General features: G+C 45.6%; 1 protein-coding gene across 2 annotated transcripts in view; it reads right to left on the bottom strand.

Annotated features, from left to right (window-relative positions):
• MAP3K19 (mitogen-activated protein kinase kinase kinase 19) overlaps nucleotides 1-20,634 on the bottom strand; it is a 98,861-nt gene that overhangs the window by 63,349 nt on the left and 14,878 nt on the right. For both annotated transcript variants that reach the window (XM_029605369.1, XM_029605370.1), the window contains exon 5: nucleotides 5,918-6,033. In XM_029605369.1, coding sequence (XP_029461229.1) covers nucleotides 5,918-6,033 — 116 coding nt within the window. The remainder of the gene's footprint in view (nucleotides 1-5,917; nucleotides 6,034-20,634) is intronic.

Consider the following 20,634-nt stretch of genomic DNA (forward strand, 5'->3'; position numbering starts at 1 on the left):
GCTGAACAGGATGACCTAGGTTGGCCTTTATGGCTACCACACTATACTTCATCCATTCCCAGCAACCTCCTACTTGGCCTGTTTCTTCCTCCCATGTATGATGAATAGGAATTGGACTTATGCAGGGGTCTAATTTACAATTAAGAGGACAATAATGAGAGTGATCGCAGGACTGCAAGCTCACTTTCAAAGGGAAGCTCCTTGCTCAGTTTCCCTTTGAACATATGGCCAGGACGGATAATGCAGATAAAATGTACTGGGATATTTTGGTGCCTGCACTGAAGCAGTTTCAAAATATGCATTAGAAATTATGCAAGAAGATTTGATCATACAATCTCCGGATGTAATTTCCCTCTCCCCCACCCCTGTCTGCTCCCATTATTTCACTGTGGATAAAAGTATGCGCGCTGTTAATGCACGCACACTGTTCTGCCAATGCAGTGTTTGTATATATTTAATATGCTGCCACCCTGTGTTATCTTATGATAATTGCACACCTTAGATTCTGTGCATGTAGAGCTCTCCTTATTAGATAATGTTTAAATGTTGCTGAACCCTTACGAGCAGATTTTAAAAGCCCGGCGCGCGTAAATTCCGGTCTTTATGCCTGTGGCCGGGCCTTACGTGCGCTGGGCGTATTTTCCAAGAGGCCTCTTGTAAGGGGTGGGGTGGGAGGCGGGCCAGGAGAGCGCCATTATTTACTGTCCTGGAGCCTCGCGCGTCGGCCGGCTGCCAGCACGCACAACTTACTTCAGCTCGGGAGCTGAAGTAAGTTGCTCAACAAAAGTAGCCAAAAAATAATTTTTGATTTAGGGCTGGGGAGGAGAGGGGAAGGGGGAAGGGAGGTTAATGTAGGGGGTAGGGAAGTTCCCTCCCAGTCCGCTCTTTAATTGGAGCGGACAGGGAGGGAACTGGGGAAGGCCACGATGTGTCGCCATGCGAGAACTGCATAATTTCCCCTCTCCCCTTGTGCGCGCTGCACGCACATGCCCATGCCCACACAGATTACAAAATCCAGTGCACATGTGCACTTAGCTCAACGATTTTATAACATGCGCGCGCATGTATTAAAATCTACCCCTTATTGCATATGTTCTTGTCTGCCCTCCCTACCTCCCTGTGTTCTCCCTCCTCTTCCTATTTGTCCTTCGATTCAAAGAAATCTGGGATTGTCTAATTTCCTGCTGAGGTTTCCATTAGAAGCGGACTCTTACAAGCTAACAGCTCTCCTTCTTACTCTTCAAGCTCCCAGAAAGCCATCATCCTTTCTACGTCTATTTCCCGTACGCTGCTAGTCTGCCTTACTTTCTAGCAGCTACAACATTTACTACAAGCCGCAGTGGTCTTTGTCTGATTGCTAAGCTCCAGAACTCATAGCAGCTAACCAGGCCGCTGTCTGTACAGCTCTTCTTCTCACCTTGCAAGTCATTGTGAGTGTTGAAACTGTTTCTCTTCATTCTAATAAACATTGTTCCGCATTAAGAACTGAGTTCTATGATACATGGAAGTTGGGAAGACAACGTTTAGTTGACTGTATAGGCTCTCAAGCTAACAGGGTCATTCATCAAAATGCGTCATGACCTTAACGCACGTGATAATTGTGTTACCGCACGACGTGAATGCAAACTTTTAGAAAGGACGAGACTGGGGAGAGGTTTGGCCGGGATAAATTAAAATGAGGGGCAATATCTCACTGTGCGATAGCACAACGTGTGCTATTGCATGGTTTTAATGCCGGAAATAACTACACCTTTTTTCCTGGCATTAAGCTGTGCGATATGCCAGAAACAGCTGTAACGCAATTTGTGTTAACGATTGCAAATTGCATTTCGGCCATTTTTGGGAGAGGCAGAGGGAAGTGCAATGGAGTGCAGTGAGAGAAAGCGAGAGAGTCTCTGGGGAGGCCTTCACAGTATTCAACTATTTATCTCTCTATAGGAGGGCCAGCTTGATGGACTCTATAACAGGGAGCCATCAAGCTAGGGTGAGATAGCATAGTAGAAATCTCATTTTTGTGAGACTTTTCTCACTTCAAATGACATCAAATCTTCACCTTGGTGTACTGGGCTGTTTGTACGTCTCACTCTGCATCTAAAACTGGCCCCTAAACCACCACCAACACCTCATCTAGAGCTATTAGCTGGCCCTCCTATAGAGATATACACAGTTGACTGCTATGAAGGCCTTATAAATAGGCTCTGTCTCTCCCTCTTTCTCAGCCATTTACACATGTAAAGTGCACTTACATGTGTAAAACCTATGGACAATTCAATGACATCTATTGTAGCAATTTTCAAAAGCCCACTTACATAGAAATGATGGCAGAAAAGGACCAAATGACCCATCCAGTCTGCCCAGCAAGCCCACGGCAACATTTGCCATGCTGTGCAGGTTACTTCCATGCTTAACAGACTCCCAGACCGTAAAAGTCAGGCCCTCGTTGCTTGCTATTTTCTTTTGGGGGAAAGTTTGCCGTCTACCCTTACCCCTGCCTCTAACGCAGGGGTAGGGGTAGGCGGTAAATTAGCAGGTTAAACACACGGCTAAACTGCAGGTTAAAAAGGCGATAGTCAGGACGCGCGTTACTGAATGGGGGGGAATAGCTAATCCGATCGTTTACATCTCATATACATGCCGCGGGCGGAAAGGGGTACCCGTTGATTTAAAGAAGCGGTAAGGATGGGTTAAAAGGGATAGTGAATCGCGGGTTGGGCTAACGCGGCCAAATTGTCAGTAGAAAGCGGGTTAGAAGCAGGGTAACCGCGGCCGCACTTTACTGTATCAGCCTGTTTGTAAAGATGCACAAATTATGCCAGTTTGTATGAAACTGTATTTTCCAGCATAAATATCATTAGACTGTTTAGAACAGAATTACCAATTGTCTCTGGTGTTTTTATTTTTTTCCAGGGCTGACTGATTCAGCCTAGGTTTTATCCCACTGCATAAATGGACTTGCCCTGTTTTTCTTAGGGAAATCAGAACTACAAATTCATTCATACAGGGAGGTAAAACACTGACTGAAAAAAAAATGGAGATAGTGGGTTACCCTAACTTAGAAATGCTTAGCTCCTATTAATAGAAGACTGTAGGCAATGCTGGGATAATACATACATTATGATCATACACTGAAACCTGTATTTTTTTCTTACATGTAGAACTATACTACCCCGATTTCACATTCATAAAGCAGTTTGCTTGTATAGTATATACCAATGGTTCTCAACCTTTTTTTGGCTGGGACACACCTGACAGATGGTTCTCACATGCGTGACACTGAACATGTGACCATCACGGGGCTAAATGTAAACATGCACTCTGCATCCACAGGAATCCCCTCAACCCCCAGCAATGAGTGCAGAGCAGATCTAGGGCATTACCCTGTACAACTCACCATACAAAAAAGATATTCTGGTTCTGATGACATCTCAGTAAAAGCAAAACAAACTCCCTTTACTACCAGGCACTATAGCCTTCCTTATGAAAAGACAGTAATTTACCACTAATGCATATCCTATTGAGAAAACACAACAAATACGATTGATACAAATGCCTACATGCTAGTAAAATACCTCACCTCGGTCACACACCCTTCACCAAGTACAGAAAAACCACAAATTATAGATATGGAGACAGAAACTGGAATGGAAAACCAAAAAAGCCACTCTGCATGCAGTGCGAACCTGGAGAAATGGAAAGAGAAATATAGCACCTAACATAATCCCAGGATCTGCAATAATGCACAGAAACTAACCCGCACAAAGTTACACCTGCATTAAGGAACACACTCAAACAGTAACAATCCTATCTAAGAAATACAACTATTAAACCAAGCCCTAAACACTAATACATTTCCTATTGGGAAAACAGAATAAGCCAAGCTGCTATAGAGCCCCACACAGAAATAATTGTAAAGCTATAGTAAAAATGTTACAAAACAGCTGCTGAACAGAATAATATCCAACAATTAAAAACTCATAAAAATTATTAAAACATGTCCAAATATCAATAAAATATTTCAAAAAAGCAGACATCGCATAATACCCAATAATTAAAATGGCAGTCAATCAAGAAAAATAAATTTTAAAAGCCACCTTTACTTACCCTCTCCAGCAACTCTCTTACTCCTTTCCCTTCCAGGCCAATAGCACTCACCAGAAGCAGCAAGGGCTGCTGAAGCTCTGTCCTCACAGTCCTCTTTCTTAGCGCCCACAACCAGTCACTCTCACTTTCTCACTCACTCACTCACACACACACACACACACACACACACTTATACCCCATGACCAGCCTCAGTCTCTTTCACACCAGTTATCTTCCTGACCAGTCTCTCTCTCACATATGCACACTAGTCATCTTCCTGACCAGTCTCTATCTCAATCACACTCATGCTCTCTTATATACAAGCTCTCAATCACATACAAATGCTCTCACACTCATTCACACCAGCTCTCACCCAGGCATCGACTCACACCCACAAACTCTCACCCAGGCTTCCATTCACACCCACACACAGAAGTTCTCACCCAAGCACCCATTCACACAAGCTCTCACCCGGGCACCCATTCACACCCACACACACAAAAGCTCTCACCCAGGCACCCACACACACAAGCTCTCACCCATTCACACGCACAGACACAAGCTCTCATCCATGCATCTATTCACACCCACAGACACAGGCACTCATTCACACCCACAGACACAAATTCTCACTTAGGCACCCATTCACACCCACAAATACAAGCTCTCACTTAGGCACCCATTCATACCCACAGACACAAGCTCTCACCCATGCTTCCATTCACACCCTCAGACATAAGCTCTCACCCAGGCAGCCATTCACTCACAGACACACAAGCTCTCACCCATGCATCCATTCACACCCACAGACACACAAACTCTCACCCATGCATCCATTCACACCCACAGACACATGTTCTCACCCATGCATCCATTCACACCCACAGACACAAGCTCTCACCCATGCTTCCATTCACACCCACAGACACAAGCTCTCACGTAGGCACCCATTCACACACAGATACACAAGCTCTCATCCAGGCACTCATTTACACCCACACACACAAACTCTCACCAAAAACTTCTTCCTTCACTGCAGAGATGGGCTCCAGGTCCGCCACAGCTTTACTCCGGGGGGCCTTCTTTTTTTGCACCACCTCCCTGACCAGTCTCTTTCTCACTCACACTCATGCTCTCTTATATACAAGCTCTCAATCACACACAAATGCTCTCGCACCCATGCACACCAGCTCTCACCCAGGCACCGATTCACACCCACAAACTCTCACCCAGGCTTCCATTCACACCCACACACAGAAGCTCTCACCCAAGCACCCATTCACACAAGCTCTCACCTGGGCCTTGGTCAAGGTTGGGTTTCCTCTTCGCCGCCATGGGGATGGGCTCCCGTGGCGGCCTTGCTTCTTCGGGGTCAGTGTTTCCTCTTCGCCGCCATGGGGATGAGCTCCCGTGGCGGCCTTGCTTCATTGGGGTTTGACACTGCCATTCCTCCCACCCCACCTCTGGGCTATGCGATGCCTGCCTCACCGGCCAATCAAAAGCTTCCTCCCGTCTTCCTACTCCCACTGGCAGGTAGAAGGGAGGAGGCTTCCGACTGGCCTGCATGGGGGCAGGCAGAATGAAGGAGGCTTCCCATTGGGCAGTGGGGGTAGGAAGAAAGGAGGCTTCCAAATGGCCCATGGGGGCTGGAAAAAGAGAGAAGGAAAGTACAAGGGGGCAGTGGGACACCGGGAGACGCGACACACTGGTTGAGAAGCACTGGTATTTACTGTAAACTTATTTTAATAATTCCCTTGCAACAATTATGACAAGACTCTAGCTTTTAATATTTAAAGCAGAATTTTCAAGGCTTGTTAGAAGGCTTGTTATAAAATACCTGACTGAGGTAATGAGTTCATTAATATATCAATCAGTTGCTGTTTTCTTGAACTCTTCAGGCAAGATGCATAATACAAGGCAGATCTTCCGCTAAAATCACAGAGCATGGGGTCTCTAGAAAAAAAAAACAGCAGAGAAAAAGAGGGGTAAAAAAATCTAACAAGAGTTCAATTTAGTAAAGCACAATGAAACAACCACTCCTAACAAACTAGATCATTATGAGGCAAAAGTGTTTTTTATTGCCTTCCACTCATTCTTCCCTTCCCCAGACCTTCGTGCTTTCTTTCCTCCTTCCTATCTCTCCCCCCCCCCCCCCAATCAGGCCTTCAGCTCTCCTTCCTATCTGCCACCGCCACCACTTCCTCCCATTTCATAGCTCTTGACGCAGGAGAAGCGCTTGGAGCCAGTTCTGGGCCCGGCACTGCTAGCAGTCAGTGTGCACGGGGCCCGTGTAGGCCAGGTCAAACCCCTCCCTCACACTGGCTTTCTGATTGGAAAGGAGACCCATGCGCGTATGGGCTGCGAGGCCCCCACACCCACTGAGCCTAGGACTGGCCCCAACCGCTTCTCCTGTGTAGCCCGGCCTTGCCGCTGCTACCAATAATATCCCTGTTTCCAGCTATTGGCTGTTTTGCATTTTTTGGGTCCTCCCACTACTTTTTGCTGTCTTTTTTTTTTTTGAGACAGGTCTCAGGGGTATAAATTGCTCCTTGACAGAAAGGTCTTTCTTCTGCTACTTAGGATTGACTGAGTAGTCTTGTGAGCCTCCAAGTTTGCTAAGAAAGGAGTTTGAACTAGTTTGGACTTTTGGAAGATGTTTGTATGGAAGAAGTTTTGCTATTGAGACCCTGTGATCCAGCTCCTGACAGACAGTTCTTGAAGGGGCTGGATACCTGGTTTTCACCTTTATATCCAGTTAATAGCAAAGGGTGAATATCTATGGGGATACGTTTTGAGAAGAAGTTCTGGGGATATCTATTTTTGAACAAAGGGATTTTTTCCATTCTATCCTGGCTGTGATGCTGGTTGTGGAAGAGATCTATCTTACCCTCCAGGGGGAAAGGATTTTGGAAGAAGACACTGGTTCAGTTAGAAAAAAAAGAGAAGGAACAAAGGTTGCACCATGGAGAAAGAAACCACAGTTTTTGTTGTCATGATTTTCATTTTGCTATTCATGATTTTCGCTATCCTATCCTGGATCACCCTTTTTAAGTTAAACATTTTTTCAGATGAACCCCACAATTGGACTCCATGCTTTATTTTCAAAGCCATTTGAGAAAACCAGCCTTGTGAGTATATACTGACCAGTAGAGATGTGCATCGTTTTTTTTAATCATTTCGGGCTTCGTTTCGGCCCCCCCGTGGGAAATTTTGTTTTTCCCGTGGTTCGGGGGTTTTTTTTCGGGGGGGGGGGGGGGCCTAAATTTTCAGGTTGGTGTGCACTATCAGGAGTTAGTGCGCATTAACCCGAAAAATGAATTTTTCTGAAATTTCAGAAAAATTGCATTCGTTTTTCGGTTCCCCCGAACCATACCGAATTAGGCAATTTTGTTGAAATTGCCTAATTCAGGAAAACCAAATGCACATCTCTATTGACCAGTGCAAGAGAGTGGGGTGAAAGTTAGATGCCAAAGACTGTGTTATCCACTATGACGCCAGGAGCTCAGGAGGTTGAACCTCCCCCACCCCCACACTGGTTGAACCCCCAGCCATTCCCAGGAGCTGCCGTTAGGTATGTTGAGCGAAAGAGAGGTCCGGGAAAGTAGCGGAAATATCTGGGAATTGGGTGACCCCCTTTATTCTGTGCACCCCATGAAGGCAAGTTACACCTGCTTTGAGTATGATAAGATGAGGGGAGATAGTAGTGGTGACAGCATACCAGCAAGGAGGGAGCTGAAGCCCAGGCATTTCTAGTTACTTATCAGTCAACTCTATTAAAACCTCTCATTCAGAAAGTACTACTATCCTTTCACCTATTCAATCTACAGACTGAAAAAAGACCAGATCCTTCAGCAGGAAATTTACATTTGTTTGCATATACAGCTACAAATAAGTGCTGTGGTTATTTTGTTCTGCTACTTGAGAATTCTATTTTATCAAGCCATGTATAAAATCAACGTTTGTTGAAGTTATACATTTTAAAATAAGGAAACACAATAGCAAGCACTGGAGTAGGCACAGAAAGACCAAAGAGTTGCAGAATTTTGAAAAAAAAAATGCCAGTCGGTCCAAAAAAAAAAAAAAGCTGGGAGAATGTGAGAGATGTGGATCAACAGTGGACCAATCTAAAAGGAGCAATTGCCAAGTCAACTAATCTATAGAGATGTAAATCGTGTGATCGATCGTCTTAACGATCGATTTCGGCTGGGAGGGGGAGGGAATCGGATCGTCGCAGTTTGGGTTTTTTAAATATCGTGTAAATCGTGTAAATAATGTAAATCGAAACCGGCACACTAAAACATCCCTAAAACCCACCCTGACCCTTTAAAATAAATCCCCCACCCTCCCGAACCCCCCCAAAATGCCTTAAATTACCTGGGGTCCAGTGGGGGGGGAGGGGAAGGGGGAGGGCGGGAAAACCGGCACACTAAAACAACCCTAAAACCCACCCCGACCCTTTAAAATAAATCCCCCACCCTCCCGAACCCCCCCAAAATGCCTTAAATTACCTGGGGTCCAGAGGAAGGGTCCCGGTGTGATCTTTTACACTCGCACCTCCGTGCGTTGTAGAAATGGTGCCGGCGCCATTTTGTTTTTTTGTCCCCCGACGTCAGGAGCGTAGGAGATCGCTCCCGGACCCCCGCTGGACCCCCAGGGACTTTTGGCCAGCTTGGGGGGGCCTCCTGACCCCCACAAGACTTGCCAAAAGTCCAGCGAGGGTCCGGGAGCGATCTCCTACCGCGAATCGTTTTTCCGTACGGAAAAACGATTCGACTGCAGGAGGTCGTTCCAGACCCCCGCTGGACCCCCAGGGACTTTTGGCCAGCTTGGGGGGGCCTCCTGACCCCCCAAGACTTGCCAAAAGTCCAGCGGGGGTCCGGAACGACCTCCTGCAGTCGAATCGTGTTGCCGTACGGCCGGCGCCATTTTGCGCAAAATTGTACCTGAAGATTGGAAGATGGCCAATGTAACCCCGATATTTAAAAAAGGCTCCAGGGTTGATCCAGGAAACTATAGACTGGTAAGTCTGACTTCAGTGCTGGGAAATATTGTGGAAACTGTTATAAAGAATAAAATCACAAAAGAATAAAATCACAAAACATTTAGATAGACATAGCTTAAAGGGACACAGTCAGCATGGATTTACTCAAGGGAAGTCGTGCCTCACAAATCTCCTACATTTTTTAGAAAGGGGTGAATAAATATGTGGACAAAGATGAACCGGTAGATGTGGTGTATTTGGATTTTCAGAAGGTGTCTGACAAAGTCCCACATGAAAGATTTCTAAGAAAACTAAAAAGTCATGGGATTAGGAGGTAATGTCTTTTTGTGGATTGCAAGCTAGTTAAAAGACAGGAAACAGAGAGTAGGATTAAATGGTCTATTTTCACAGTTGAAAAAGGTAAACAGTGGAGTGCCTAAGGGATCTGTACTTGGACCAGTGCTTTTTAATATATTTATAAATAAACATATAAAATCTATAAATATAAATATATAACATATATAAATAAATATATAAAAATTTATATATAACATATATTTTAAATAAATAAATAACTTATAAATGAACCAGAAAGGGGAATGATGAGTGAGGTGATCAAATTTGCAGATGACACAAAATTATGCAGAGTAGTTAAACCTCAAGTGGATTGTGATAAATTCCAGGAGGACCTTGTAAGACTGGAAGATTGGGCTTCCAAATAACAGATGAAATTTAATGTGGACAAGTGCAAAGTGATTCATATAGGGAAAAATAACCCTTGCTGTAGTTACACAATGTTAGGTTCTATCTTAGGGGTACCATCCAGGAAAAAGATCTAGGCATCATAGTGGATAATACATTGAAATCGTTGGTTCAGTGTACTGTGGCTATCAAAAAAGCAAAAAGAATGTTAGAAATTATTAAGAAGGGAATGGAAAATAAAACGATAGATATCATAATGCCTCTGTATTGTTCCATGGTGAGACCGCATCTTGAATACCGTGTGTAATTCTGGTCGCTGCATCTCAAAAAAGATATAGTTGCTCTGGAGAAAGTGCAATGAAGGGCGACCAAAATGATAAGGGGCATGGAATGGCTGTCCTATGAGAAAAGGCTAAGGATGTTAGGGCTGTTCAGTTTGGAGAAGGCACGACTGGGATATGATAGAGGTCTACAAAATCATGAAAGGACCTGAACAAGTTAATGCAAATAGGTTATTTACTCTCTCAGAAAATAGAAGAACTAGGGGGCACTCCATGAAGTTTACAAGTAGCTCATTTAAAACAAACTGAAGAAAATTCTTTTTCACTCAGCACATAGTTAAGCTCTGGAATTCATTGCAAGAGGATGTGGTTACAGCAGTTATTGTAGATGGGTTTTAAAAAAGTTTGGATAAGTTCCTAGCAGAATAATCCATAAACTGCTATTAATTATTAAGCAATGGTAGCTTGAGATTTATTTAATGCTTTGGTACTTGCCAGATACTTGCAATTTGGTTTGGCCACTTGTGGAAACAGGATACTAGGCTTGACAGACCTTTGGTCTGACTCAGTATGGCAAGTCTTATGTTCAGGTATTACAAAATGATATTAGTCAGCTAAGAAAGAAATAGCATTATTGAAAAATGTGCACTGCAAGAAGCAGATCACAATTTAATAGCAAAAGAAATCCTGGAATTAACAATAAAATACAAGCTTTAGAAACACAGATTGCTGAAGCTCAGCCCACAGACCCTCGTATAGATAAACTACCTGCACACCTAGAAAAAAATCCAGGAACTGCAGGAAAAGGTCAGAGAGCAAGATGGAGAGACAGATTCAGATGAAGATGAACATCAATTTCAGGAATTAGAATTAGCTATTAAAACTCAGCAAGAAGAGTCAGAAAAAAAATTAAGTCTTTAGAAAACCAGTTAGACCTACAACTGAAATTAGCTGTGACTGGATATCAAAGACAGCAAAGAATCCAGCAGCTTGAACTACAGAGCCTGTCTCTTCAAGAGACATACCTTGCTGAGACTGACTTAGTAAAGACTGAAAATAAAACATGAACCCAACAGCTTTCACTAGAAAATTAAGATAAACAGCTCTATGCAGAAAAACAAAGCAAACAAAATGCAGCTCATCTTTGCCAGCTGCATGAAGCCAATTTAAAGTTAGAAAAAGAAAACCAAGAATTGTTACTTAATTTAAATGAATCCCAGTACCAGCTCCAGCTGTCACAAAGTATGGTCAAGTTACTGAAAGAAAAAATAACTTATGTTAGACCAAATCATGTCTCTCCAAAGCTGGGCATGCATGCAGCAGAATATTCCTGTTAGGGATTGAGGACTCTTGCCCGAGGTGGTGTTGGCGCTACCTATGGGGACAGAACCCATAAGTCTCCACCCTTGCGAGGGGAGACTGAATCGGAAGCAGAGGCCAATAGGAGCTTCGCCATTACCAGCCTTCGTTCCCCGCAGGTTGAGCCCTTGGGTGCTGGGACCAGCTGGTCTTAAGTGGGCCTCTGCGTGGCTGGTCCCAGAAGAGTGGCCATAAGAGACAGATGTTTTGGGGCCATGCGCTCAAGGTAGGCAAGAGGCAGGCCAAGCCTGGTCCGTAGGGACTGGAGCAGGGACCGGAGGCCAGACAGGCATGGGTCAAGCAAGGCTGAAGGTAGGCAGGAGGCGGCATGGTCAGGTCAGGTCCGGTCTGAGGTCAGAGGCAGGCAACAGAAGACGGTGGTCAGGTCCAGTCTGTGGTCAGAGCCAGGCAGCAGTAGGTGATCAGGTCCAATCCGAGGTCAGAGGCAGGCAGCAATAGGCATAGGTCAGGTCCGGTCAGAGGCAGGCAGCAGTAGGTGGTGGTCAGTCCAGTCCAAGGTCCAAAGCCAGAGGATGGGCCCGAAGGGGGCAAGGATCAGAACCGGAGTGGAGGCACTGGGACCGGAGAGCTGGGATCAGAGTGCTGGAGCAAGAACGCTGAAACAAGAACACTGAGACAGAACTGCTGAGACAGGACCGTTGAAACAGAAACGCTGAGACAGGAACATGGGAAACATTGCCAAGTCGGTTTGCTGGAGCCAGAGGCAGCCTTTAAATATGCCGGAGGGACCGAATTCATCAGTGGGGGCTGAGCACCCTTTTCCCGCTGCTGGCCCTTTAAATGGGCCGGAGCAGCGCATGCACACGTGCCTAGGGAGGACCGGTCAGGAGAGGAGGTCAGCAACATCTAGGCCGCCACGCAGGCAAGAGCTTCAGAGGGCCCGGGCTGGGGCGATGTGCGTCAGCAGTGGCTCCTCGCCACTGCCAGAAAACCGAGGGCTGCTGCGAGCGGGCGGTGAGCGTAAAAATTCCAGCACAGCTCAAGCAGTGCCCCTGACCCCACACCTCCCTAAGGATCGGTGAGGGTGCACAACACAGAGCCACAGACAGCCTTTTTCCCAAGACTGGCAAATTATCAGAACCAAGGGACAAAGCAGAAGTGTTAGCTTCTAAATACAGCCGTAATCTCTCGCCAGAACAAAGGCAAGAGACGCACATACCCGCCCCCCTCTATACAGCCTGGGACAGGGAGAGGGAGCTGCTCCTCCCATCCTCCCAGAAGGGGGGCTGGGATCAGAGGCCAACACCCCCAATAGGCTTACCGTCCTGATGGTGACGATGTCCTTAAATGGGTCCACATTAACCAGCTCAGACCTTGTCATTCTCGTAAATTTGTGGATCAAATTGGTGTGCCCAGTTACACTGACATTATCAATAAAGCAGAAGAGTAGTTCTCTACTGCTTTTCAGATGAAGACCCAATCCCTGAGGGTGATCATCCTAGTGCTGCTACTGACAGGAGCAGAAACTGCCAAGCTGGTCGAGCCTGGTCCCTCCTCCAGCATCATGATGCAAGACACCTCTGGCTTCCTAATCATGCAGTCCCAGATTGTCACCCAGAAAGTCTTTGTGTTGCTGGACCCCCAACATGTGATCCAGAAATTTTTTAACCTCACTAACATGCATTTGCCTGCAACTAAAGCTTGGTTCAAGGATCATCTGAAATATTTTACCCAGAACTTGCAGAACATTCTTAGCCAATTGGACAAAATTATGATCCAGCCCATTAGAAAAGCCTTAGACCGACCAAAAAGATTTATTAGACTAATTGCTGGATCCATTATCTTTTCTACCCTTGGTTCCCTTTTTGGTGAATCCATGCCCATTGCCAATGAAGTTTCCTTGAAAAATTTGCAGAACACTGTTAAAGAACATAAGAAATTGCCACACTGGGTCAGACCAAGGGTCCATCAAACCCAGCATCCTGTTTCCAACACTGGTCAATTCAGGCTACAAAGTACCTGGCAAGTACCAAAACACTAAGTAGATCCCATGCTACTGATGCTAGTAATAGGAGTGGCTATTCCCTAAATCAACTTGATTAATAGTAGTTAATGGACTTCTCCTCCAAGAACTTATCCAAACCTTTTTTAAACCCAGCTGCACTAACCACATCCTATGGCAACAAATTCCAGAGCATAATTGTGCATTGAGTGAAAAATAATTTTCTCCGATTAGTTTTATATATACTACTTGCTAACTTCATGGAGTGACCCCTAGTCTTTCTATTATCCGAAAGAGTAAATATCCAATTTACATTTACCCATTCTAGACCTCTATCTTATCCTCCCTCAGCCGTCTCTTCTTCAGCCCTAACCTATTTAGCCTTTCCTCAGAGGGGAGCTGTTCCATCCCCTTTATAATTTTGGTCACCTTTCTCTATACCTTCTCCATCGCAACTATATATTTTTTGAGATGCGGCGACCAGAATTGTACACAGTACTCAAGGAGTGGTCTCACCACAGAGCGATACAGAAGCATTATGACATTGTCCGTTGCAGGACGATAAATATCTCTAAGCAGATACGACTCCAACAAGAACAGTTAGCTTCTCAAGGTAAAACACTAAGTAACACTGTCACCTTGGTTAACCTACATTCTCAAGCAACTGAGCATAACCAAGAGTACATTACCACCATTAAAATCATACTGAGTAAAGACCGTACTTTTATCCAGCCCATTCAAATGCTCACTAATGACTTGTTTAGAGAGCTGGACAACAGCATGAGTAACTTAATGAAAGGACAGATTCCAACCTATTTAGTCTCTCCAGCTGACATTATAGAGGCTTTCGCTAAAGTTACATCGAGCCTATCCAGGTCTATATTGCTTATCATATGTGTTATGCTATACCTCTGTATGTGGACATTGAGAATATGGAGGTTGCGTATGTTTTAAATTTGCCTTTCATTTTGCCTGAGAATGTTTATCAATTGAAAACAGTAATTAATGTAGGTACGTGGACAAACAATGTATACCTGCATGTAGATACCCCTGCCCTTCTAGCCTATCAGAGTGACAACCCACAGCAATATTTAGTTCCTAATTTAGGCCTATGCCAACAAACAAAGGAGATACACTGGTAATGTTCCAGTAAGCCTTTCCTTAAGGATACTATAGAAGCTCTGTGTGGTTTGTCCTCGGACAACGTCCGAGAGAAATGTAAGGTTACCATGACAAAGTATGATGAATTCTCCGAAACCAAGATTGCTGTTGTAAATAATGTTTGGTTAGTTAGCACCCCTCTAACGAGCATGATGTTACCAGTAAGGTTCCCTTACCCAGTAATGTTTCTTTAGTCACAGTACCTAAGAACTCAATAGTTACTGTAGGGAGTGTGTCCTTATACTACCTAGAACCAGACCCAGTTCCCACAGAGGTAGAAATCCTAGATGTGTTTTGGGGCCATGAAATCAACTTTGAAATAAACCTGGTATATCTTTTAGGCTATAAAGACTCTCACACTGTGGAACTATCTGTAGACCAAGACACAGCAGAAATTGCTGACTACAACTATGATTCCAGAGATGAAGATATTTTACAAAGTGACTATATACTGTCTTATGCTTTACCTGCCCTAGCTATGATGATTGTAGCCCACTTCCTGTTTTCAATCACCCTCTTTAAAAAAAATAAAGGCCCTAATGAGCCACACACGGGGAAGGTCTCGCCATAAAGCTATGCACTTGTGAAACCTCCCACAGCTCCCATCTCTGGAACTGTATGAGGCATCGGTAGGGGAGGACTGCAGGAAAATATCGGCCCAGGGGATTTTTTCAAAACTTGCCCATGGGGTATCTATCGCCCTCATGCACTTTCCCTGCAGCACATGTATCAACAGCTCTCAAAAGCACACCAAGTCAACTCTGGAACTGGAACCTAGTAGCACTGAGCCAAAATATCTCCAAAATAAACTTCATCTTTCTTAAATAACTAAGAAGTTGAAGACATTCTAGATCAGGAGTGAGCAGAACTGCAGCCTCTGTTCCATCCATGCAAATTGGTTGGGCCTCCTACACATTTCCTTATCTCTCTTATAGAGATATATCCTGGATTCTCAGTCTAGTTCTTGAATCAGTTGCAAGTAATGACACTGCCAGCCAGTGTCAGGCACACACACACAGTCAATCACAAACAGATTTTTAGATTGCAGAAACTTTACTGGCACATACACATTGACACTCACAAAGACACATACTCTTTCTCAGACACAAAAATTCACCCCCACACAGAATGTGTGTGTGTGTGTGTATCTCAGAGAGAAAGATACCTACTCACATACTCTCTCTCACAGACAAAGTGGGTATGGGTGTGTGTTTCTCTCTCACCTTCTCTGACACAGACACACATATACTCTCTCTGACATGCTACTTTTGTACTGCTTACAGTGAGCACTGCTCATCGTGGTGTAAAGTTCTTGCTTGCTGCCAGTCCTTCCCGATTCTGCAGCAACCTCTTCCCTTTCCCAATCTCATTCTGTAAGAGACTCACTGGTTCCAGGGCCAGCTGCTTCTCTCAGAGCTCAGTATAGTCACCTCAGACAGAAGCCTCGCCGACACTGCATAGGAACTTTTTCCTACCTTACTCCCTTCTGACCTGTGCCTGTGCCTTGCCTCCACGTCTCTGCAACCCTCCCACCTCTCTAGTGCATTCCCACTGGCTGCAGGCTACACAGTCTGCGGCTTTTATGGTTCTCAGGCTGTGCTCTGCCTACAGACCCCAGGGGAGGAGGGACCAGAAATGATCCACACTGTTCCCTGGGCTTATAAAAAGGGAATATTAAGCCCTGGCCAAGACTGGGGAGAGCCACTAACCTAAAGCAGCACAGCTCCAGATGGAATCCTGCTTTCTCTTGTGGAGCTAGTGCAGCCAGGGCTGGTGAAGGGTATTAGGTATCGTAAGTGAACCTTACAGCCTTGCACACATGCCTAACCCTACCCTTCCCACAAATAATTTAAAAACAACCATTTATAGTAACAGATTTTACATGAAAAAGAATATTCAGTGTTTTAAGGTAAAAATATCATTATAATATATGAATTAATTACATTCACCACTGTGGTACCAACCAGAAAACTCTGCAAAAAAAAAAAAGACACTGCAGCCATATGTAATTGGGAATATTGTAAAGCATGTCGGCCATCAGAAAGCTTTAAGTAAACTGAATTACAATATAGTAAACTTCCCATACAAAAACAGCACTGTCAGCACTCAAACAATAGCAACCTTATCTATGAAAAGACAACACTGCAAATATTACACCAGGCCACAAAACACCAATACACCTAATATTAAGAAAACAGATCAAGCCAAGCTGAAGAGCCTGACAAAAACTACATGCTAGCAGAATACCTCACCTCAGTCACACATGCAGAACACAGACAGACCCTCACAAAATACAGAATAAAGAGAAAGTATAACTAGAAACATGTAGACAAAAACTAAATTGGAAACTAACAAGACAGACTCTGTAAGCAATGCAACAATGGAAAAACAATCACCATTCCTCATTAAACATCAAACAATAAAATCAAGATATATAAACCATCAATCATAATAGTAAAACTATCTAACTAGATAAATGATGCCTGACCGACGTGCCGCAAATGCGCAGTAGAGAGCAGCTCTAATGCGCATGTGCGGGCGAGCACGTCGGTCTTAGGCAGGGTAAGGAAAAAAAAAACATGGCGGCAGCGGGCGGCGGTAGCGGCGGCAGCGGTGGTGGCAGCGGGCGGCGGTAGCGGCGGCGGTGGCAGCAGGCGGCGGTAGCGGCGGCAGTAGCGGCAGCGGGCGGTAGCGGCCAGTAGCGAGGGAGGGATGGACTGAGTGAGAGGGAGGGAGGGAGTGGGAGGGATGGAGAGAGGGAGTGGGAGGGAGTGACTTAGTGAGAGGGAGGGACTGAGGGAGGGAGGGAGGGATTGAGTGAGGGGGAGGGACTGGGAGGGAGGGACTGAGGGAGGGAGGGACTGAGAGGGGGAGGGACTGGGAGGGAGGGACTGAGGGAGAGAGAGGGAGGGAGAGAGGGAGGGAGGGAGTGAGAGGGAGGGACTGAGTGAGAGGGAGGGAGGAGTGGGTGAGTGTGTGGGAGGGAGGTAGGTAGGGGGTGGGGAAGAGTGAGGGGAGAGGGAGAGGTGAGAGACAGGGATGTGAGTAAGTGGAAGGGGGAGAGGGAGAGGTGAGAGACAGGGATGTGAGTAAGTGGAAGGGTAAGAAGTTGTGGAGCAGAGAAAAAGGGAGTGGAGGAGGGCTGAGGGGGAAGGGATGGGATTGAGAGAGGGTGGGGAGTGACTGAGGGAAGGGGAGAGAGGTGGGAGTGACTGAGGGAAGGGGAGGGAGGTGAGAGTGAGGGGAAGAAGGCAGTGGGAGACAGAGGGTGAGTAAGACTGAGTGGAGGAAAGGGGAGGAGTGAACGAGGGGAAGGGGGAGAGAGGGAGAAAAAGTGTAGAAGGGTGCTGTGTTAGAAAATGGACTGAAAACAAAATGTAATGTAGCCCGTTTTAACGGGCTTAACGGCTTGTACTCATATAAAGAATAACATTTCAAAGCAGCTGATGAATAGAACAACCAATTATTAAAAACATATAACACTGTTTTCTTAAATTTTCCAAATATCAATAGAATATTTCAAAACAATAACACCCAATAATTAAAGCTAAATCTAAAAAAAAATCCCTTGCTCTCCATACCTGGGAACTTTAGACTCCAGTCACCCTGAGATTGTCAGGATTAATCAGGATAGGAGATATGCATAAACTTTCTCCTCTCTCTCGAATATACACATTCACTAGCACACATGTTCATTCTTACACAAACTTCCTTATATTTTCTGACACACATGCTGACTGGCTCACAAACTCTGGCTCACACATAGTCACTGGTTTAAATAGTCTTTTTTGCTCACACATATGCTCATTGATTCACTGTTCTCTCTCGCTCAAACATATTCTCTGAAAACCACAACAAGCCTGACTGTATAATTATGCAGTGCAACAACGGAAAAGCAGAAACATCATCATTCCTCATAAAACATTAAGTAATAAAGTCAAGAAATACAAAACCTCAAAATATTAAAACCATACTAATAAAAAGAATAAATATGTCAAGCAGGCAACAGCCAATGAAAATTCAGTAATTAAAATGACTCACTTTTTTAAATTATTTCCCAAATTCCAAATATTTCAAACAGCAAACACATGAGGATTGGGGAAGGGGGGTTTCTTTATCCTCTCCCCCCACCCCCCCAGACACACATGCTCTCTCTCACTCACATGTATGCTATCACATACACAGGCTCTCTCTTGCTCTCACACACCCACGCAGTGTCTCTCCTTTTCACATACACACAGACTCTCACAGACACATTCAGGCTGTCTTGCTCTCTCATGCATACAGAGTGTCTCAGACATACGCAGGTTCTCTCACTCTCTTATACACATGCAGGATCTCACACACACATGCAGGCTCTGTCACGCTCATATATATGCAGGCTCTGACACACACATGTTCGCTCACTCTCTCATGCACACATGCAGACTCTTACACACTACCACATGCAGGCTGACTCACACATACAGTGCAGGCACTCTCTCTCTCTCACACACACACACACACACACACAAGCATACATACCTACAGCTTTCAGGCCTCCCCCTTTCTTCTAGGCCTTGTTTTGCTGCTACTGGATGGCAGCGCTGCTCCTCACTGCCCAAAGGGAGATGGAAGGAAGCCACTGCTACTGCGCGGCTCCTGCTAAATTAGGAGGAAGGGGGAGGGTCACGCGGCCTTGCAGGCCTCTCTCCTGACATTTGAACGACGGCCCCAAACGGCTGTCTCTCAGCCACGACAGGCTAGGTTGGGTCACGGCCTTGCAGGCCTCTTTCCCTGACCCGGAACAGCTTTCTTCCGGCAGTGGCAGGATGGGCTCTGCCACAACCATGGAGGCCTCTCTCCCGGCCCCGGAACAGCTTTCTTCTGGCCATGGCAGGATGGGTTCTGCTGAGGCCTTGCAGGCTTCTCTCCCAGCCTTGGAATGGCTTTCTTCCAGCCACGCAGGATGCGCACAGCCACGGCCTTGCAGGCCTCTTTCCCGCCTCTGTTAGGGCTTTCTTCCGGCCGCAGCCGGATAGGCTCTGCTGCAGCCTTGCAGGCCTTTCTCCTGGCCCCGATCGGCTTTCTTCCTGCCGCAGCAGGATGGGCTCAACTATGGCCTTGCAGGCCTCTCTCCTGGCCCCAGAATGGATTTTTTCCAGCTACGGCAGGATGGGCTCTGCCGCAATGTTGAAGACCACTCTCCTGGCCCTGGAACAGCTTTCTTCCAGCCGCGGCAGGATGAGCTCTGCCGTGGCCTTGCAGGCCTCTCTCCTGGCCCTGCAAGTTTCTCTTCAGGCCGCAACTAGGGTTGCCAACATTTACACAGACTAGGTCCGGACACTTGAGGAACGGGGGTGGGGAGAAGAGACATGGTGTCCCTCATTAGCATAGATTTTATATCCATCCAGTGAACTGCCTAATCACTGTATCTGTGTATGCATTAAAGGGCAATAATGAATTGACAGGCTGCACACAGGCAACAATTTCTCTTACAGCCTCTCAGGGCAATAAAGGGGGCCCCTGATACTCAGCAGCTCCCCATTTCAATTTCTCATTGATTGTAAGCCGGCATTAGTGGGTAGCACAAACCTTTTCCTGTGTCCCTCTCCATACACATACACATTCATTCTGTCACACACAAACACACTCATACATGCTCCTTCTCTCTCTTTCACACATGATCTCAGAAGGTCAGAAGCAAGCTGGGCAGGAAAGGGGGACTAGAGGGGAGAACCAGGGCTATCAGAAGAGGCAAACAACTGCCCAGAGTGCCAGGCCCAGGGGGCACTAATGCACCTCATCAGCCCCTATATGGCTGCCAGTCATGTCATCCAAGGAGGTACTGCCTGCCCCCGCCCCCATCAGCCATATTACTTACATTACCCATTTATTTTTCTGCATTAAATTTTTTGTCTTTTATTTAATGATGGTTTTATTCACTATTATCCTATCTATTACATTATTATGATACTCCCATTCTATTATTACTATTATGATTCCTTATAAGTACCATGACTACTATTATTCCTACCTCATGTTGATGATGTGTTAGGGAGCGCTAGGAGAGCAGTCCCATTTCCGAGGGGATTGTGTGCCCTTGGGCCACGGCACGACCCCAGTGG

This window comes from Rhinatrema bivittatum, chromosome 6 (assembly GCF_901001135.1).
Source record: "Rhinatrema bivittatum chromosome 6, aRhiBiv1.1, whole genome shotgun sequence".
NCBI lineage: Eukaryota > Metazoa > Chordata > Amphibia > Gymnophiona > Rhinatrematidae > Rhinatrema > Rhinatrema bivittatum.